The 17814-nt window shown below is 28.8% G+C and overlaps 1 protein-coding gene across 1 annotated transcript in view; it reads right to left on the bottom strand.

Annotated features, from left to right (window-relative positions):
• LOC129961010 (pikachurin-like) overlaps positions 1-17814 on the bottom strand; it is a 214304-nt gene that overhangs the window by 24323 nt on the left and 172167 nt on the right. The window contains exon 6 of the mRNA XM_056074801.1: positions 17549-17738. Coding sequence (XP_055930776.1) covers positions 17549-17738 — 190 coding nt within the window. The remainder of the gene's footprint in view (positions 1-17548; positions 17739-17814) is intronic.

The following is a 17814-nucleotide window of genomic DNA, read 5'->3' as shown; positions in this document are numbered from 1 at the left end:
GTAACTTAGAGATATTCGAGTTTATCTTTTACGGTATTTTGAAAGTTGCTTAATGTTGTTCTTTCATATATTTTTAAAGGCTTTAATGAAACTTGCTTAAATTAAGTCCAAAAAATATTTAAATTAATTTTGGAATATTATTCGTGTGACATTCCTAATTAACTATCAATTTAAAGTTTCTTATTATGGTTTTATAATTGTAAATAATTTTGGCTCTCCATAATTTAAAAAATATTCCATCCTATTTTTAAGTATTATTTAAATTGTAAAAACAGTTTGTCATTTTTAAAAAAACTATTTTACTTCAAATTATTGCTAAATTTCAGCTGCGCATTTTTTTATAAGCGATATATTGAAAATAACTTTAGAAATAATCAGGAATTAAGCATTTTTCTATTTAAGTTTGCTAAAATTTGCTACTTAAAACTACTTATACATATGTTAAATCAAAATAGATACAAAATTGGTTTTTGAAAGTTTGAAGGGGAAAAGGGGCCCCGAAATTTGTATTATCCAAGAGTTTCTACAAGGCTTAATCTAGCCCAGGTAATGATGAGAAAACTTCGAAAACTTTTTTCTTTAAAGTTTTAAGGAAAATATGGCAGTTATTTGGATATTCGACTACGTGTCGAAAAAGAAGAAAAAAAAATTCGTTTACGCAATATTTTATCATTTTGAAACACATGTTGTATACAGAATGGGATACATCTGAATGCAGAATTCAGTCAATATTTCGAGATAAATCAAGATAAAAAATGACAAACAATTTATTACGGGCTAAAAAGCATTCTTAAATCAAAATTTCTGAACCGATCAACGAAAATCAGTATTTATAAAACCCTGTTATGACCACTTATTTTGACTGTCTGTGAAAGTTGAGCACTAACCAAGACAGAAGAAGATATAAACTGCTAATATTTGAAAGAAAAAAATTAAGAAAAACTATGATGCTACAAAAAAAAAAAAAAAAAAAAAAAAAAATGTATGGCAAATGCTTTACAACCATGAGCCACAAAAAAATTCAAAGAACCCAATAACATCAAAATCCCTCAAAGTTTATAATCAGATGGCTCGGACACTTACAGAGATTAAAGAACTCCGACCAGAAAAAAAGCTGACATTTAGTAAGTCTGCAGATGTCAGGAAAAGAGGTCTCCCACCCTTTAGATGATTTGACAACATTAAAAAAGATCTTAATCTGCTGGATATCAGAAATCTATGGCGCCGGATAGGCAGCCACAGTATAAGTCGCCTAGGACGGTCATGGCTTATTCTAGGCTGGAGTCCCGAAGAAGAAGAAGGAAGCAAGATGAAGATTTTATCTAATTAAAATACCTCTTCACATCCTCCCCCCCCCAAACCTGAATTATTTTTTATAATAAAAATTAAATGTTAAATATTAATAGCTACACATTCAGTAGATAGCTGCAGACATAAAAATCTTAAGAAATTCGTTCATCCTTTATTCGAATTTATTAAAATGCAGGATTCATCAATTATTAACAGACAACGAACGGCAGAGAAGTATCACTTTTTACATAGAATAAATTTCTGTGCACTGTTTTGAATAGTTAAAAAAGTTCAAAAATAAAATTTTAAAATTATTTCTTATTTTGAAAGGATTTGTTTGTTCACTGAAGTTTATTTCTCAAGTTGCAATCATTTCGATTCCTAATTATTTTCTTAAAAAGATATTTATTAGTTTAGTTATTTATTAGTTTCAGCTAACACTTTTCAGTAATGTAATAAAAACTTTTTAATCATACATTTTATTAAATTAAAGAAATTAAACTATAATTATTAAATAAAAAATATTAAATTAAAATTTTATCTCCTTTCATCTAAAATATTTACAAAAAATGGATGAAATGCTTATAGCATATATATCAAAATACTTTATGGCATTCATAATTTATTTTTATTCTTTAAATAGTAATTCAAAAGTCTATATTACAGAATTTGTTAAAAATAATTTTTAATCCATTGATTGTTTTTATAGAAATAATTTTGAATATTCACTTGGAAATGATGTTTCTGCTTAAAATGATAATGTGTGTGCTTGTAATTTTTAAATATTCATTTCAATGCAAAAAAGTGATCTTAATCGATTGTTAAGAATTCAATATGTAAAAAAGCGCCTTTAAGTGACATTATCGGTGATATTAAGTCCTCTAAATTTTCAAAATCCTTTTTAGGATTCTAAAGATATTTCATTCCATAACCATTGTGCATCTATATAAGGGTTCATCATGTACATAATATTACTAATATTAAATAATTGTACATTATAACAATGGCCAATGAAAACATATTCTAGATTTTACTATTTATATACAAGGCTGTTAAAATTTTTTAAAGAATGGCGCAATAGAAAAAATAATGATGCAATCATATGCTTACCGAACAATTCTATCTTCATTTAAGCAATATTATTAACACAATTTAAATTTACACTATATTCATAAAAAATGGTTTATTTCATCGAGCACTGCAGTGTGGCAAAAATAATAGTATCCTTTAATGAAGGGTATTTTATAGTAGTTTAAGAATGCAGATACAGATAATTTAAATTTTAAAAGGATATCTGAAACCTAAAACAGTATATTATTATTATAAAGTTAGCTTTAATTCAAAATTTTAAATGAGTTGAAAGATTTTCAAATATATGTACGAAGTCTTTTAATGAATGATTGCAAATATTTGTCTGCTTTGTGCAATTTAAATTAAATGTCTGGAAATTGTTTTTGCCTAGTTATTAATTATTCAATGATAGGTAATGTGTAATTTATATCTAAATGAATTAAATTTTTCCCTTTACCTTTCATGTCTCAAAGAGTGAATATGCTCTTTTTATGTGTTTTGGTGTATTACAAAGTGATAAGGGAAGTTTTTGTACAAAAGCAAACTTATCTTATTTCAGATATAGAGAAAAGGAATATAGAGATAAGAGAAAATACATACATTTATTATATATTATTACCGGTTGAAATCAAGACTATTAAGAAAGAAATAACTATTTATTTGGTTATTCAAGGAAAAATGATTTATAGTATACAAGGACCTTTAATAATGCTTTTGGTAATCATTTATAAAACTTATGATGCGCATTTTTACTTCCTTTTCCAATCCTATGGAATTAATTTTTGTATCGGAAAATATTTTTTCTTATTTGAGTTGAAAGTATAACATAATTAATAATATAATTTAATTAGTAATATAATACAATTAATAATATTATACAATTTAAAATAAGTTTTAATAGGCCTTTTAATCCTTTCTGCTTATAAAAATCAAATCTTGGTATATGAACAATACAGTTATATGCAAATTTTCTCAAAACAAAAGGCTTCGGATGACGTATTATATCTCATATTACATACAAGCAAACAAGCAACTACGATGAATGTACATGGAATTCCTAAGGTCGGAGGAACATCATTTTTCTAATGTTATTTAAATGGATGGTTGATGTTGAGATTTCAGCTGCTATACATGTAAAAAATGACAGAAGAAAATCCCAATAAACTTAACAGAAGTATTAAGATTTTGAAATCTTAGAAGTGAATGTCATAGAATGGAAAACATTTTAGAAAGATGAGTGCTCTGAATGCCTCTAGCAGTAACAAAAGGTGCCAAGAGACAGAAAAAAAAGTAATCCGTTTAAGCAGTAGCATTAGACTTAAGCAGTATCATTTAAGCCGCTAATTCTTTTCCATAGGGATCATGGTAAAGCTGATTTTACCTTTCATCTAGATTTGATCCTCTTAGTCGTGTGCTTATCCTTTTTTTTTTGTGATAAATGTATTGATTTCCAGCTATTTATCTAACAAAGTATTTTTATAGTAGTTTAAAACGAGAAATCTGCGAAGTCCAGGAAGCGATTAATTTATTTCAAATTAATTTTTATGGGCGGAAAATTGTTAAGATTCTCCGGTACAAAATAAGTTGGAGAACAGAATTTGATTGTACTTATATTTGACAATATTTCATCGAAACAAATGTTTGCATTAATTTCTTAATATTTTATATGCATGAATGAATGTATATAAAATTCATGTATATGTACATGAATTCGAAGAGGATGTTCATTATGTCTACTGTCTTCATTATTAGAAGATGTTCATGCTCATTATGTTCATAAAAGTGAATATACAAACTACTAACGAGATATCTCGTCTGTAAGGAATATTTATTCACTGAGCCACGTTATCACGGCCGCTTGGTGAGCAAGATATTAATTATAAGTAATGTGATTATTTAGAACGAGAGATAATGACGAGACACAATTTAATCAGGATAAATGATTGAAGAGGCATCTACCATTCCCATGTTTTTGCATATATGAAAATGTTTCAATTTAAATTAATCGGTAAAAATGTCACCTCTTCTAAAGCAATTTGCCATAAAATACTTCAGATTAACAAGATGAGTTTGATAAACAACCAATTTCACTATGAATTAGAATATATTGTAAAATGGTTTATAATCCGATTAAGATAATATGTCGGTAAAAGATTTCGATGTTCGTACAAGAATTTTTTTTTTATTTATAATAGTTCCTCTAAATGTAAAGTCTAAAGGTTGTGGGGCTTTACGAAGCCATTTACAATCACATTTTTCAAGAAGTTCATAATAAAGATATGTTTAACGTACTGAGGGGTACAATATTAAAATTAATATTCATTTGGATACAAATGGCTCTTTAAGTATTAAATTAAATGAGCCCCTACTATTAAATTGAAACTTGAAAGAGGAACTATTTTAATTCAATTAAAAGAATAACTCCACAACCTTTGTTTAACATTTGATAAATACTCAATATGATATCTATATAAAATGAATCCCGTGAACTTGCAGTTAAGAATTATCGTACGCATGTGGTTATTACTCTTGAAATCAATGAAGGCTCAAACATTTGAATGCTATAATGACACGCATGTTTGAGTCATCTATAACGGACACTGCTGTAGTGTTAAAATCTGGATAATAGGTACTTCCTCGTATGTAGGCCTTCTTGAAACAGTGTTTTTAAACTGTGTTTCAACAGTATTCTTGGGCCGCGGTGGCTTGGTGGTAAGGTCTCAGCTTCGGAACCTGAAGGTCTTAGGTTTGTGACCCGATTCCACCGAAGAACCGTCATGTGAGCGAGTCTAGTGCACGTTAAATCCGTCCGCGCCAAATGTCCTCCGCTGGTGTGATATGGAGAGGGGGGTGCCTGCTCAGGTGTCGTTCTCGCCATCTGACGGCGGTTCAAACTTACGATGTTCGTCCCAAAATAGCCCTGGTGTTGCTTTAAAACAGGACGTTAAGATAACTAAACTAAGCCAAACTTATCTCAATTCACGACCTGAAGATTGCAGCTTTGAAACCAGATTCAATTCAAGATCTGCCATATATGCTAGCCTGATGCAGGTTAAATCTGACATCGTGGGCCAAACATCCTTCCGCTGATGTAGTGCAGAAGCATGGAGGGAGGGGGATGTAAGCTCGTTATCTGACCGGGTTCAAAATTACGAGGTCCGTCCCAAAAATAACCCTAGTGTGACTTTGAAACGGAACATTAATATATCTAAACTGGACTCAGTAAAATTCTCACAATTTCAGAAAAGCGACATTAATTTAACAAATCAAATCAAATTGCCTGTAGTGCAGAACTGTTAACAAAACAGTTTATATGTAGGATTCTTTTTAAGTAGTAGGAGTTTAATGGTAAGTTGTGGCTTCGGGATCAAAGGGTTCCAGGTTCGAAAAGAGATTTTATCAAACTGCCATCGTGTATACGGAGAAAAAAAGCATTAAATCTGACCTCGAACTCAAATGTTCTGCAGAAATTATGGCGCGGAATCTTGAAGAGGAAGTGTTGGCTCTAATGCTGTTGTTGTTGTCTTACCATGGTTCAGTATTACGAAATCCAGCTCAAAATATATTTTACTTTTTTTTAAAATGATGCATTAACATAACTAACTAAACTATTAAAATTATGCGAAGGCGAGGGAGCACCAAAACATTCTAATAATCCTTTTTATGTTCACAAAGTGAAGCTATCTATTCCTTTTTCATTTTAAGAATTCGGAAATTTATTTTGTGTTTCAAGTCAGATTCTGCATTGTGAGTCTCAAAATATTCGAAAAAGTTTCAATAATATAACTATATAAATATAAGATATTGTAGAAATAAAGCCGAGAATATTTTCACATCTAGATTTAGAAAGCCAAATTTATTTTTATTAGAATGTTATGAAAATCCAAGTGAAGCGAATGTTTCAGATTTAGGTCTAATCTTGTGAGTAATGCAGAAAAAAGAGAAGAAGGAAATAACTTTACGGCGAATAAATTTTTTTTAAAAAATTCTTTTATTTTTGATACTCCTTTGAAAATTTAAATCTTAAAGTCATTCAGTGTTATTTTTGTATAGACAAATGTTACAAAAATATTGTAAAATATGTTATCAATCAAGAAACACAAAATTTCTCAAAAATCAACACGAGAAAAAACATATTAAAAATATCTACTTCTTAGTAGTACTTATACTTAGTACTTGTGTTTATTTACCTCAAAAGAATATATGCGTCTGTTTTATTGAATGACGGGTATAAAAATGTAAACTTTTGGAAATAATCTCTTTCATGTGAAAAAATTTGCTTTTTCCCATAAAAAATAATCAATAAAAGAGTAATCAGCTGTTCTTTTAGAAAATTGGTTCTTTTAAAATATTTATATTTTATTTGAAGTGGATTGTTCTCAAGTAGTAGCAAATTACTCGTCGGACTGTTCTTAATTTTTAGGAAATTCGCTCTCGTTTGTTACAGTTCACAACAATACTCATAGAATAAAAAGTAAAGCTGGAATTTTCGTTCAAAAGAGAGCCTACTAATAGTCTTACCAATTTTTACACAAAATAAAAATCCTACGTTAAATTATTAATAATGGATTTAAACGTTATGCGCAAAATATAATAAATAAGGAATTAAAGGCTGTCTCTTAAGAAGAAACGTGCTACGATTCAACATTTCTCACTCCTCAGTACTCTTTCAGCACTTTTCGTTTATCCACATATATATGAGTTTGGCGCAGCATAGGTAAAGGTGGCTTTTAAGCCAAAAAACAAGAATAAACTCAAACTCAAACATATAAGTCGTCTCGTTTACTAATGAAAATGACTAAAAGCCATTAAATGAATTTCTACATGTAAGAAATTAAAACTAAAATAGGTGACTATGTTAAAAAATTGATTTTTTTTTTACCAACTTATCAAAGATTTTTTCTCTCAATATTCTTGATCTCTAAAAAGTATTGTTGATAAAAATGTTTCAATTTTGTTTTTAAATCTATTCTTTGGGACATTATATTGATTTTTATGTTTGCGAAATACACGTTTTAAGGCTATTTTCTCAAATTCTAAATTTTAGTTAAATTTTCTCATGAAAAATTTCATAAATTAAAATTTAATGGTTATTTTTGTTCAAATTCAGTATAATAATTTCTTAATATGCTCTCCTGTTCATGAATTTGAGAATAAGCAATTTATCCATTTAAAAAATCATTTGTAATTGTTTTAATGCTTCATACTGCGAAATTTCACTTTTTTTTAATCAGTTCAAACCCAATATTTAAAGATTGGATAAAAATAGGGCTTTTTTTTTTAGTTCAAGTACTATGCAATATATTTCTTAAGCAAGATTTTGAACGAACCATTTGATAAACTTCTAATATAGAGTTGTTTTTTTTCCATATCAGTTCTTAGTTAAAAGAACATATTTTTCCATTTTTTTAAAATTTGACATTTAACTTATTTTACAGATCTTAGAGTACAGAACAAAACAGAGGTTAGATTGTCACACAGAGCTGAATTATTTCTCAGATTTGTTAGAAAATGATTGGTCAATTCTAATCAGAAATTCTATTATGCTATTATATTCAGTGAAAAAATTTGGCATTTAATTTATTTTACGGAGCTTAGAGTACAGAACAGAACAGAGCTTAGATTGCATCACAGAGCTGAATTATTTGTCAGATCTGTTAGAAAATGATTGGTCAATTTATTCAGAAATACTATTATGCTATTGTATTCAGTGATAGAAAGAAACAATGGAACCTTTACTGTTTTTGAAAAAAAAATCATGATGTCCAAGCAAAACTATTAAAAATCGCAGTAAAAATTTAATATAAAATTTTAAATTAATAAATTTATTGGAGACAACACATTTTAACAATAAGAAAAAAAACAACATGAAAATGCTGCAGTAAATTTTTCTAGGCTTTTTATTACTCATATTGCAACATTTAATCATTCCTGAAAATAAGATTCATTAATTTTCCAATTAATGTTGATGTTTCCAATTAATTTTCAATAAACTATCTAATCGAATAAATTTTATTCATTAATATGCATTTTATCGTTCAGTTCGGAATTCTGTTCATGAAAACATAATTTATTTTTTCTTTAATTAATCATCACCAGTGTTTCAAATATTTAGATAATGTAGGTTTAGCTTGGTAGAATAATAGGATTCTTTAACTATCGAAAGTAAAAATTATGATTAAATTTCCACTTAATCACTATATGTAAAAGAATTTTCTTCTAAATGTTTAAGCACATAATTGCTTCAAATACTAGAGTACTGCTACAGCCAAAATGCGTGCCCTTATTATCGCAGGGCCAATTATACACCCTTAACAAGACTCAACTTGTTCTATTAACCAATTTGTCAAGATTTAATTATCCTTGCACAACATATTAAAATTAATCTGCTTTCTCCACTTAACATAATGCATTCACCGACAATTTTTGGATAAATCACTTTGTTCAATTACTGCCCTTTCAAAACTAATCCAATTTAGTTAATATGATTTGATTTAAGGCATTATAACATTAGTCTGTACCTCCCCTTTCTATAGCCCGAAATATCTAGAATGGAATTTCTCTGACTTAAGTCTCCAAATCGATGAAAATTTGAAATGAAAGATAAACTATCTTCAAACTCACGGAAACTTAAAAATTGATAAGCGCTTGATTTCACAAAAATGAGTCATGCAAATAAAATTGTGTCTTAATATAAATTTTTCCTCTGAGAAATGATTCTTTAATTTTGTGTCCATTTTACTGTAAGCAAAGCATAATTGAGAGCAAAAAAAAGATAATACTTATAAAGTGCGGTATAAAAATAAGAGGCACTTTCACTCAATTGTGCACTGCTTCTTGCTTTTCAACAAAAGTTGCGCAAATCTACTTAAACAGGTGTAAAGAATTCGAATAAAATAATTACAAAATTAATTAATTTCGGAAATTAGCCTTTCATTAAAAGTAATTTCTCTTTAATTATAATTTTAAAGAAAACTTTCCATTTTCAAACTAGTTATAAACTATTAGTTTAATTCAAAGTAAAAATGTTGAGTAAGTGAATAATTTTATTAATTATATAATTATATAAAATTAATTGAAATACGAAAAGCGGTTTCAAAACACTTTTATTAATAACCTAAACAGCATAATTTTTTTCATTTATTCAAATTCTAGTTTTTAAGCTTGAGACTTACTATTTCACAAACTTACATCTAGATGGCGCTACTGGTATGAAAACAAAGTAAATAATTAAATTATATTGGAGAGCTATAGGAGAATTATTAATTATAGTCATGATTGATTATTAAATTATAGTTAATTTAATGAATTATTATTAATAATTGAATTCCGGAAATAATAAAATTATGTATTGTCTCAAGAATACACAACTGTAAAAAATTTCAAACCTCTTAATACACCTAGAAGTGAGTCAAAATTGAATGACAAAATACCATTTTTATAAGCATGGAACAGATTAAGATAAATAAAAGTGTAAAAGGCAGAAATAGCTGTATGAATCGATTCAGCGTGTAGGATAAAATAACTTATTTTTCTGATTTACATCAAACTGGAAAAGATTATCTTAGTTATATATGGTTCTTGATGAATTTTAAAATTGTTGCAATAGAGGTTCCATTTGTACTTAATTTAAACTACATAATGCAATAAATAAATAAAAATAAGTCAAATCAATCAATCCATTTATAAGCAGTGAACATAAATTTCTGGGGCCCTCTTTATGAGGGATTTATGAGAACCTGAGAAATTCCATTTAGGACAGACGATCCAGATTCCTGCATTTCCAGTCTCATAAAATATACAGCCTGAAAGCCTATATTGCCTGCCAACGCTAAAAGCATTTTGGAGATTTATTTTCAAAATGTCCATTTCTAAGCCTCAACTGGCAGCAATATTTTCTCCAGGATTACAAAACAAATGACTCGTCCTACGATGTGTCAAGATTTGTTGTTCATTAATGCCTTTTAAGCCCTGACTGTGGGCCCTACTTAAAGGTTTAGCTTGCGATTCCGTAATTGCAGCGAGATAGATTCACACACAGCATGCAAGGAGCCTACAGAATAATTAGCTTCGCAAGGACGATGCCATTCCCTAAGGCTTCTCATGGGATGTGCGTGTTGTGAAGCAGGGTTCAGTTTCACTGAGGATCATTAAAGGTATATTGTTAAGTTTCCGTCTGATAACTTGCATTGCTTATATATTCATCCACACTAAACTGTGAGTATACTACTAACACTTTCTGACTACGCCTCATCAAATGTAGTGGGTTTCAAACAATCAGTACATTCTTTAAAAATGTTTTTTTAAATTTAATTTTTATTTTATTTAGTCAAAAAGGACACTTCTTTTTATTTTAGTCAATGTTTTCTTTTTAATCTTCAGTTCATAGTACATTATTATAAATACGAGAGAATCTGAAACCAATTTTTCTAACATTCACAATCAGGTAGCGCCACAAGAATGGGATCAAAATTTAATTAGATTATTCGATTAATTGTTAATTAAGTTTTGATAATATTAGAATTTTGTTTTTTCATCCTGAATAAGTTCTAGTTTTAAGAACTCTTGCATGGAAGGGAAGAAGTGGAAAATAGATTACAAAATTCCATCTTTACAATTACGAAGCAAGTAAATTTATTGTTGACTTGTCAACAAACTCAACTTTCGAAGAAACATAACCTATTTAACAAAGAAGCGTTAATGTCATTTAATAATTTGAGCTTTATATTTCTAATATTCACAACCAGGTGGTGTCACATGAAGGGAATAAAAATTTAATTAAATTAATCTATTAGTTGTTAGTGAGCTGTATCAGGTATAATGATTGGAGTTTTACAAACTATTATTCTCTAAATTAAATTTTGCTTTATTGTAAATGCAAAACATTTGAAGTGTAAATGGTTTTGCTCACTTTTTCGGCTTATCCCTACCAGCCAAATTAAAAATAAACAATAATCTTTTGTTTTTTAAATTCCAATGTTCAGAAAACATTACACCGTGACTATCACTGATTATCCATATATGAAGACGATACCTCAAACGGCGCCCCTTTCTTCAAGCTTTCCTGCCCCATCAATGAGAAATATCTTTGATATCAACAGATTTCGAGCATAATCAATGCTTAGAGTAGATCTTTGTTTGAATCGGATCTCGAACCACGAACTTTCGATCCTGTAGCCAAGATGCAATGAATTTTAAAGATAAAAATAAAAATGCTGTTTTTAATAAAATATGACAGAAAGAAGATAAATAAAAATCTTGGTAACACCATAGACGATAAATTAAATGTTTTATCTTTATTATTAAATTCTTAGATAATACGAGTGGCCTAAATACGACATAGTATAAAACATTAAAAATCAGCAAGAGTGCTTTTCCCCAGCGGTGGTGTTATCTGGTCAGTTTTGTGTTAAGCTTCGTCGCAAGGTGAACAGAACAGGTTTCGCGTACTGGACCTCTTTCAACAAGGCATAAACTTTGACTCAAATACTTAACAAAATTATATACAAAATTTCATTTATCTAATTTATCTCGCTTTTAAATTAACTCGTTTGCATAAACACGAATGGTCAGATCCACAGAACATTTTCAATAAGTTCACGTTCCAAAAGTTAAGTAGACTTGCAATTCTAGATATAAAACCATATGTGAAATTTCATTTATCTTTCTCATTCCTTCTTTAATGCATTCTGTTATATGCAAACTGACTGGCAGACAGACATTCGACGAATAGTTTTTGAAGAAAATTTGAAGTAAATCCACAGTTTTGGTGCTATAGATATCATACCAAATTCCAGCCAATACATTACTTAATTACATTACTACTAACTTAATTATATTACTTAATTTAGCCATTACTTAATACATTTTTCTAATTATCATGAACACGGACAAGCGAATTTAATTCCAAATAATATTTTTTTGCTTTCGGGAAATCTAAAACAAGAAGTTTAATTAAAATATCGGGAACGAATTTTTCTTTATAGTTACAATAATTTTTCTTTGTAAATTTGTACAAATTAAAAAAAAAAATCCTCACAATGAAATTTATGTAATGAATTTTACATATTTTAACAAAATTTAGTGTATTTTGGAATGATAAAATTCATATTTCTTTTAAAATGCTATGATGTATCATTATCGTAATACATTTTCTGTGTGAAGTAAATTTAACTATTTCGGTGATGATTAGAAAATTACTGACAACTTCAACAACAACAACTTCAACAATTCCTTGTTACATCAACATCTGTAACGGTAAAAAATAAACAGCAATACTTTAAAGAAATGTGATTATGGGTAATTCATATAAATTGTAAATTATGAAATTAGTTAAATAGAAACCTTAAATAAATGGGAATTAAACCTCGGGTGACGAATTGATTTGTTCTGGAAGGAAGTTTGTGAGCTTAAACTATTCGTCCCATAGGAATTAATTAATATAGAACGGATTAATTTGTTTCAGGTCTCAGATGACTGCTCATTATAACTTGTTCACCATTATTTTATATATAAATTCTTACCCTTTAATTTTTTTGCTTTTTTACATAATTTAATTAAATGATAACTCCTGTTTCGGGAATGGGTTTCCTCACTCATTCATTTAAGAATCCATAGAATTATTGAGGCGTTTGTAATTTTGTGGTAATTTCTGCATCCAATTAAAGAGTCTTTAAATAATTTAATAAGGGATTATAAGATTCAGAAGCGATAATTCGATGTCCTCAAGACGCACTGGAACAACGATTAGAAAATCAAGCAAATTTATTAGAAATCATTATTTACTTCAAGAAAGATATACATAGTATGGAGCTGATCAAGTAGAATTGCATAAACATTGTATCTGTATAAATATTGTATAAATCTATGTGTATAAATATTGTGGTGAAACTTTTACCACTTGGTCTAGCATACCAAGACCATGAGAAGGATACACACGATAAAGTATATCAGTGCATTAAACGACCTGGAGTCATAGTGTAACGCATTTGTTCTATAGATTCCGCAGATGGGAAAAATTAATTACTTTCTTTGTTATGATGCAGGTGTGAGATTGGACACTGATGCTCAAAGAAGCAGATGTGTTTCTTGACGCACTAGGTCTGTGCGAGCAAATTCTGGGATTGTTCTATATTTTCCAAGAAAAAATTCTGGGCATTTAATTCCTTGTTTTATTTCGGGCCAAGAACTCTAGACGGACATATGACTCAGCCGTGAGATAATCCGTATATAATCTCTAAATATAACAAACTGAAACTTGTGAAATTAATATTATATATATATAAACATAATTTTTGAAGCAAAGTCGTGGCCGAATCGGAGAAAACACTTTGAATTTTAAAACTTCGTTTTATTCCATCCCGAGAAGCATGATTTAGGTAAAAGCAGAAGCGACGAGCACATCACACAGAATGACACAAAACGAAATGAGGAAAAGCTAATGTAAAATTTATCCTTGTGATTATATACTTTGGGATTTTGATAGGGATTTCTCTACACGTGTCGATCCAGGTAAGATAATCATAAGAATCTTTTAAAAAGAATTCGCTTGGGTGACAATTTTTTTATCCCTTCACTCAGAGCGTGTGAGCTGCCGATTTAAGCATTTTTTAGAAAGCTTCTGTTGAATTAATTAAATAGACACGGTGGAATGGGATCAGGAAATAAGAGAATATTTTTAAATGAAATTAATATGTGCTGAATTAAACTAAAAAATTAGGAAATGAATTAATTTTAAATTAAATTTTAAAATATAATTACATATTTTATATTATATATATATACACACACATACACATACACACACATGCAAATAAAATTACTGTAGCTGAAAATATTGAATATTTGCCATGCTATTCTGGCACGTTCTACGCATGAAAATAGGTTATCTGTTTGGAGAACTCTACACGTTTAAAGGAAAGTATTTTACAGTTCTATTTTGACTGGAGGACTAGCAATTCATTGTTAAATCCTACATCGGTCAGCCACTTTTCGAATAATGGTAAATTTAGAACACAGCTACAGAACAGAACCCATGACCTTTTTCTTATCTCAATAAGCCATTGGCAGGTCACTTGCTAACGTTTTGTGCTTCGTTTTTACCATACTCTTATAGAGGAGTATTGACATAATAAGTCTAAGGCTGTAAAGAAATGAAATTTCAATGTCTGAAAAGTATTTTTTTGCTGTATTAAAATTTTAATTTATAAGAGGATATTCTGTTGCTTACTTTTTGTGTGTTGTTTTAATCTTGTTACTGCTTTAATACATATGTATATACCACAGTAAATTCTAATGATTTGAAGAATGTGTTTGTTAGGGATTTATAAAATTAAGCTTTGGCCACTGTATGGAGAATCTAATAGCAGTTGTTTATAGAAAGAGAACAGTTTCTATAAACTGACTCGTTGATGCTGCTGCTTTTTTATTCCTTTTTCTTTTTACTCTCCGGGTTTGTAACTTGGAACTCAATATATCATAATAGAGGGTTTTTTTTTCGGCATTCATTTCAATTTTTTTTCTTGATCCGCAATTTGATAGTATAAATTTTCTAAACAAACATTTTGTACTACAGATTAAAAGTTCTCATAAAAAATATTCCTTTTCCAATTAGAAGAAATATTTGTCAATGCTTAATCTCCTTTAATTCTGATGGTTTCTATCAATCATCAACATTTTATCAACGTCATTCAACATTTTTTACGTCATTATGTACGCCAACAACATTCGGTCAACATTTTATCTCGTCATTTACATTTTGATTTGATTTACAAATGAAAGCAAATCTCATTTGACGACATTTCAAATGAGATTTGCTTTTATTTGTATTCTAGATGATACATACGGTGTTGTTCGGGAATAAAAAATCCTTCGAAGTTTTTATATAAAATCTATTTTTGTGTGATATATAATAATATATAAAGTATTTTGACCGTTTTTCAATTAAAATTAAAATATCAATTGCATCAAAACATTCCGTCCCATATTTTCTCCATAAATTATTAATACCTGTTATATAAGTACTAAACATTTTATTCAAGATTGTCTGCAACTATTTAATTGGTTACTAAATTTTGAAATTAATAAAAATTGAAAAATAAAGATTTTGGTCTCATAAAATGGTTCCTGCATTTGTTGCAGATAGCTTCTCATTGGTGATTCGATTCCTCAGCTTATGATGCTTCGGCCCGATTCCTCATAGACTGAAGCCACTAATGCCATCGAACATTTCTTTCATTTGATCACAAAAGCTTTACTTTTCTTGCCTTCATTTGAGTTTGAGGGATTAACTTAAGCTCGCTTTTAAGCATCGTTACATCACCAATTTAGTCATTTACTAATTGCAAATGCCTTTTGGAAACAGATCTTCATATGTATTATTGTTCTTCAACAATGAAAAGCATTTTATTTGCTAGAAGAAATTTTATTTTTCTATGCCTTCATTTGGATTTCATCAATTGACTTTTGCTTGGGTTTAGGCACCGTTAAAGCTTTACTTCATAGCCAATAAAAACCTTCTTAAAAGATTATTAAAGTAAAAAGATAAAAAAAATAGTGAGAGTAGTTTAAAATAGAAAAAAAAGAAAATTTTGATTAATTTCTAATTAATTGAATATCTAATTAATTTTTGTACTTTGTAAGATCGATAGTGTTCTTTCTCTTGTCTTATATAATAAGTGGGCTAAAATTGATTAGATACATCTCAGTTGTTTTGTAGGATATATAGCGCAAACATACAACGCCACGATCAATTGTATTTATATAAAAATAAATTTTATTTTTGGCTAAATGTATTGTGCTTGATAAACTTATCTTGTTCAAAGCTGTAAGCACAGTTCCAAAAACCTACTCATGGCTATTGTTGCTTTTTCTTGGATGGCAGGAAATTTAATTAAGGGCATTTAATATAAATAAGAAATTATTAAGTGGAATGAAGGAGAAGACAGAATGAAGGTATTTAATGTATAACAGTAAATGTAAAATCAACGAAAGATAAATGATATTGAGAGCATTTAATATAATTCGGACATTGTAAAGTAGTCTGAAGGAGAAACGAGACTGAGGACATTTAATGTAAATCAAAAATTCTAAAATTGACGGAAGAAAACTGAAACATGCTGCACCACTAAATAATATGGTTCAACATGTTTCAGTTACAATGCAAAATTAATATGGTGTTGACTTATGCAATTTAAACAGCATTTTGAAGTTATTAGGATTCTAAGGTTTAAAATTTTAAAAGAAATCTATCTCAAATTATATGCATTCTAAGAAATTTATTTTATTTTTAGTTTTGAAAATTTTTTAAGTTAATATTAAATAATAAATTTCATTAATGAAAGTTTTAAAACAACATTTGTGTATTTGTTATTTGCGTACTAAACTAGAAAATATTTTAAAATTATTTTTCAATTTTTAATATTGGGAATATTATTTTCAAATGCAATATGAGATGGTGTTACTTTTAAAATATCAGAAAGTATAGTTAAGTTCTGAAAAATATTAAACTATTGTATTGTATCGGAGAATATATAAGTGTGCAAAATTTCAGAACTATCACATAGCAGACGGCTAGAAAAAAAATCGATTACAAAATTTCGGCTTTACAAATTTGAAGTAAGTCACATTTTAAATAAAAATGTTTAAAAAAAGATAGGAATGTAAGTAATGACGATATGCACCACTAAACAGCTTAGAATATATTAAAAGTCAGAAATATTCATTGAAAGTAAATAAATAAAAAAAAGTTTTTTTTTTCATTAGTAGCTTTAACGCTTTGCCTTGTTATCATTTGATATTTAACCACTTTTCAATACAACGCAAACAGTGTATTGTACTTATAGTAATCATATTTATCACTTGCATTGGGAATATAAAAAGGTCAGATTTCCCCTAAATCAAAAAGCTGGGGAAAAAAAATGCCAAACGTAAAAGCTAGTCTTTTCCAATCTCAATCATTCCCCCGAGGGATGGGGGAAAAAGAACAAAGACTTTAAATAACGTTCCACTTCGGAACTAGCTCCCTAAAGAAAAGCAGTAATTATCTCTTAAGGCAACCAAGAGAAGATGAATTATTTTTTCCCATGCTTTTAAGAGAAACTTCGTTTAAAAACCCATTAAGCAATAAAGATCGAATTTGCAACCGTGGAAGAAATGCGCTGTTAAAATGAAAATAAAGTGACTCTACCTATGTCATTTCCTTCCAGAGCGTCTCCTCTTGGGCTGGGTCGGAAATCATAGACGTGACGGTTGATGGCTAAATGCCGCAAGCATCCTTTGAAGCTGGACTGAACTTGAGTTCGATCTGCTACCAAACTAATATTAGGTGAGCCTCCGATATACAAGTTTAATCGAAAAGTAATTCTTGAAAATAAGCCCTACAGGAATAAAGGTTTGAAAATATAGAATAAAGTAATATATTAAAAATAACATTTTTTTACAATTTGCAACGTA

This window comes from Argiope bruennichi, chromosome X2 (assembly GCF_947563725.1).
Source record: "Argiope bruennichi chromosome X2, qqArgBrue1.1, whole genome shotgun sequence".
Classification (NCBI taxonomy): domain Eukaryota; kingdom Metazoa; phylum Arthropoda; class Arachnida; order Araneae; family Araneidae; genus Argiope; species Argiope bruennichi.
This window is presented reverse-complemented; position numbering and strand designations above follow the sequence as displayed.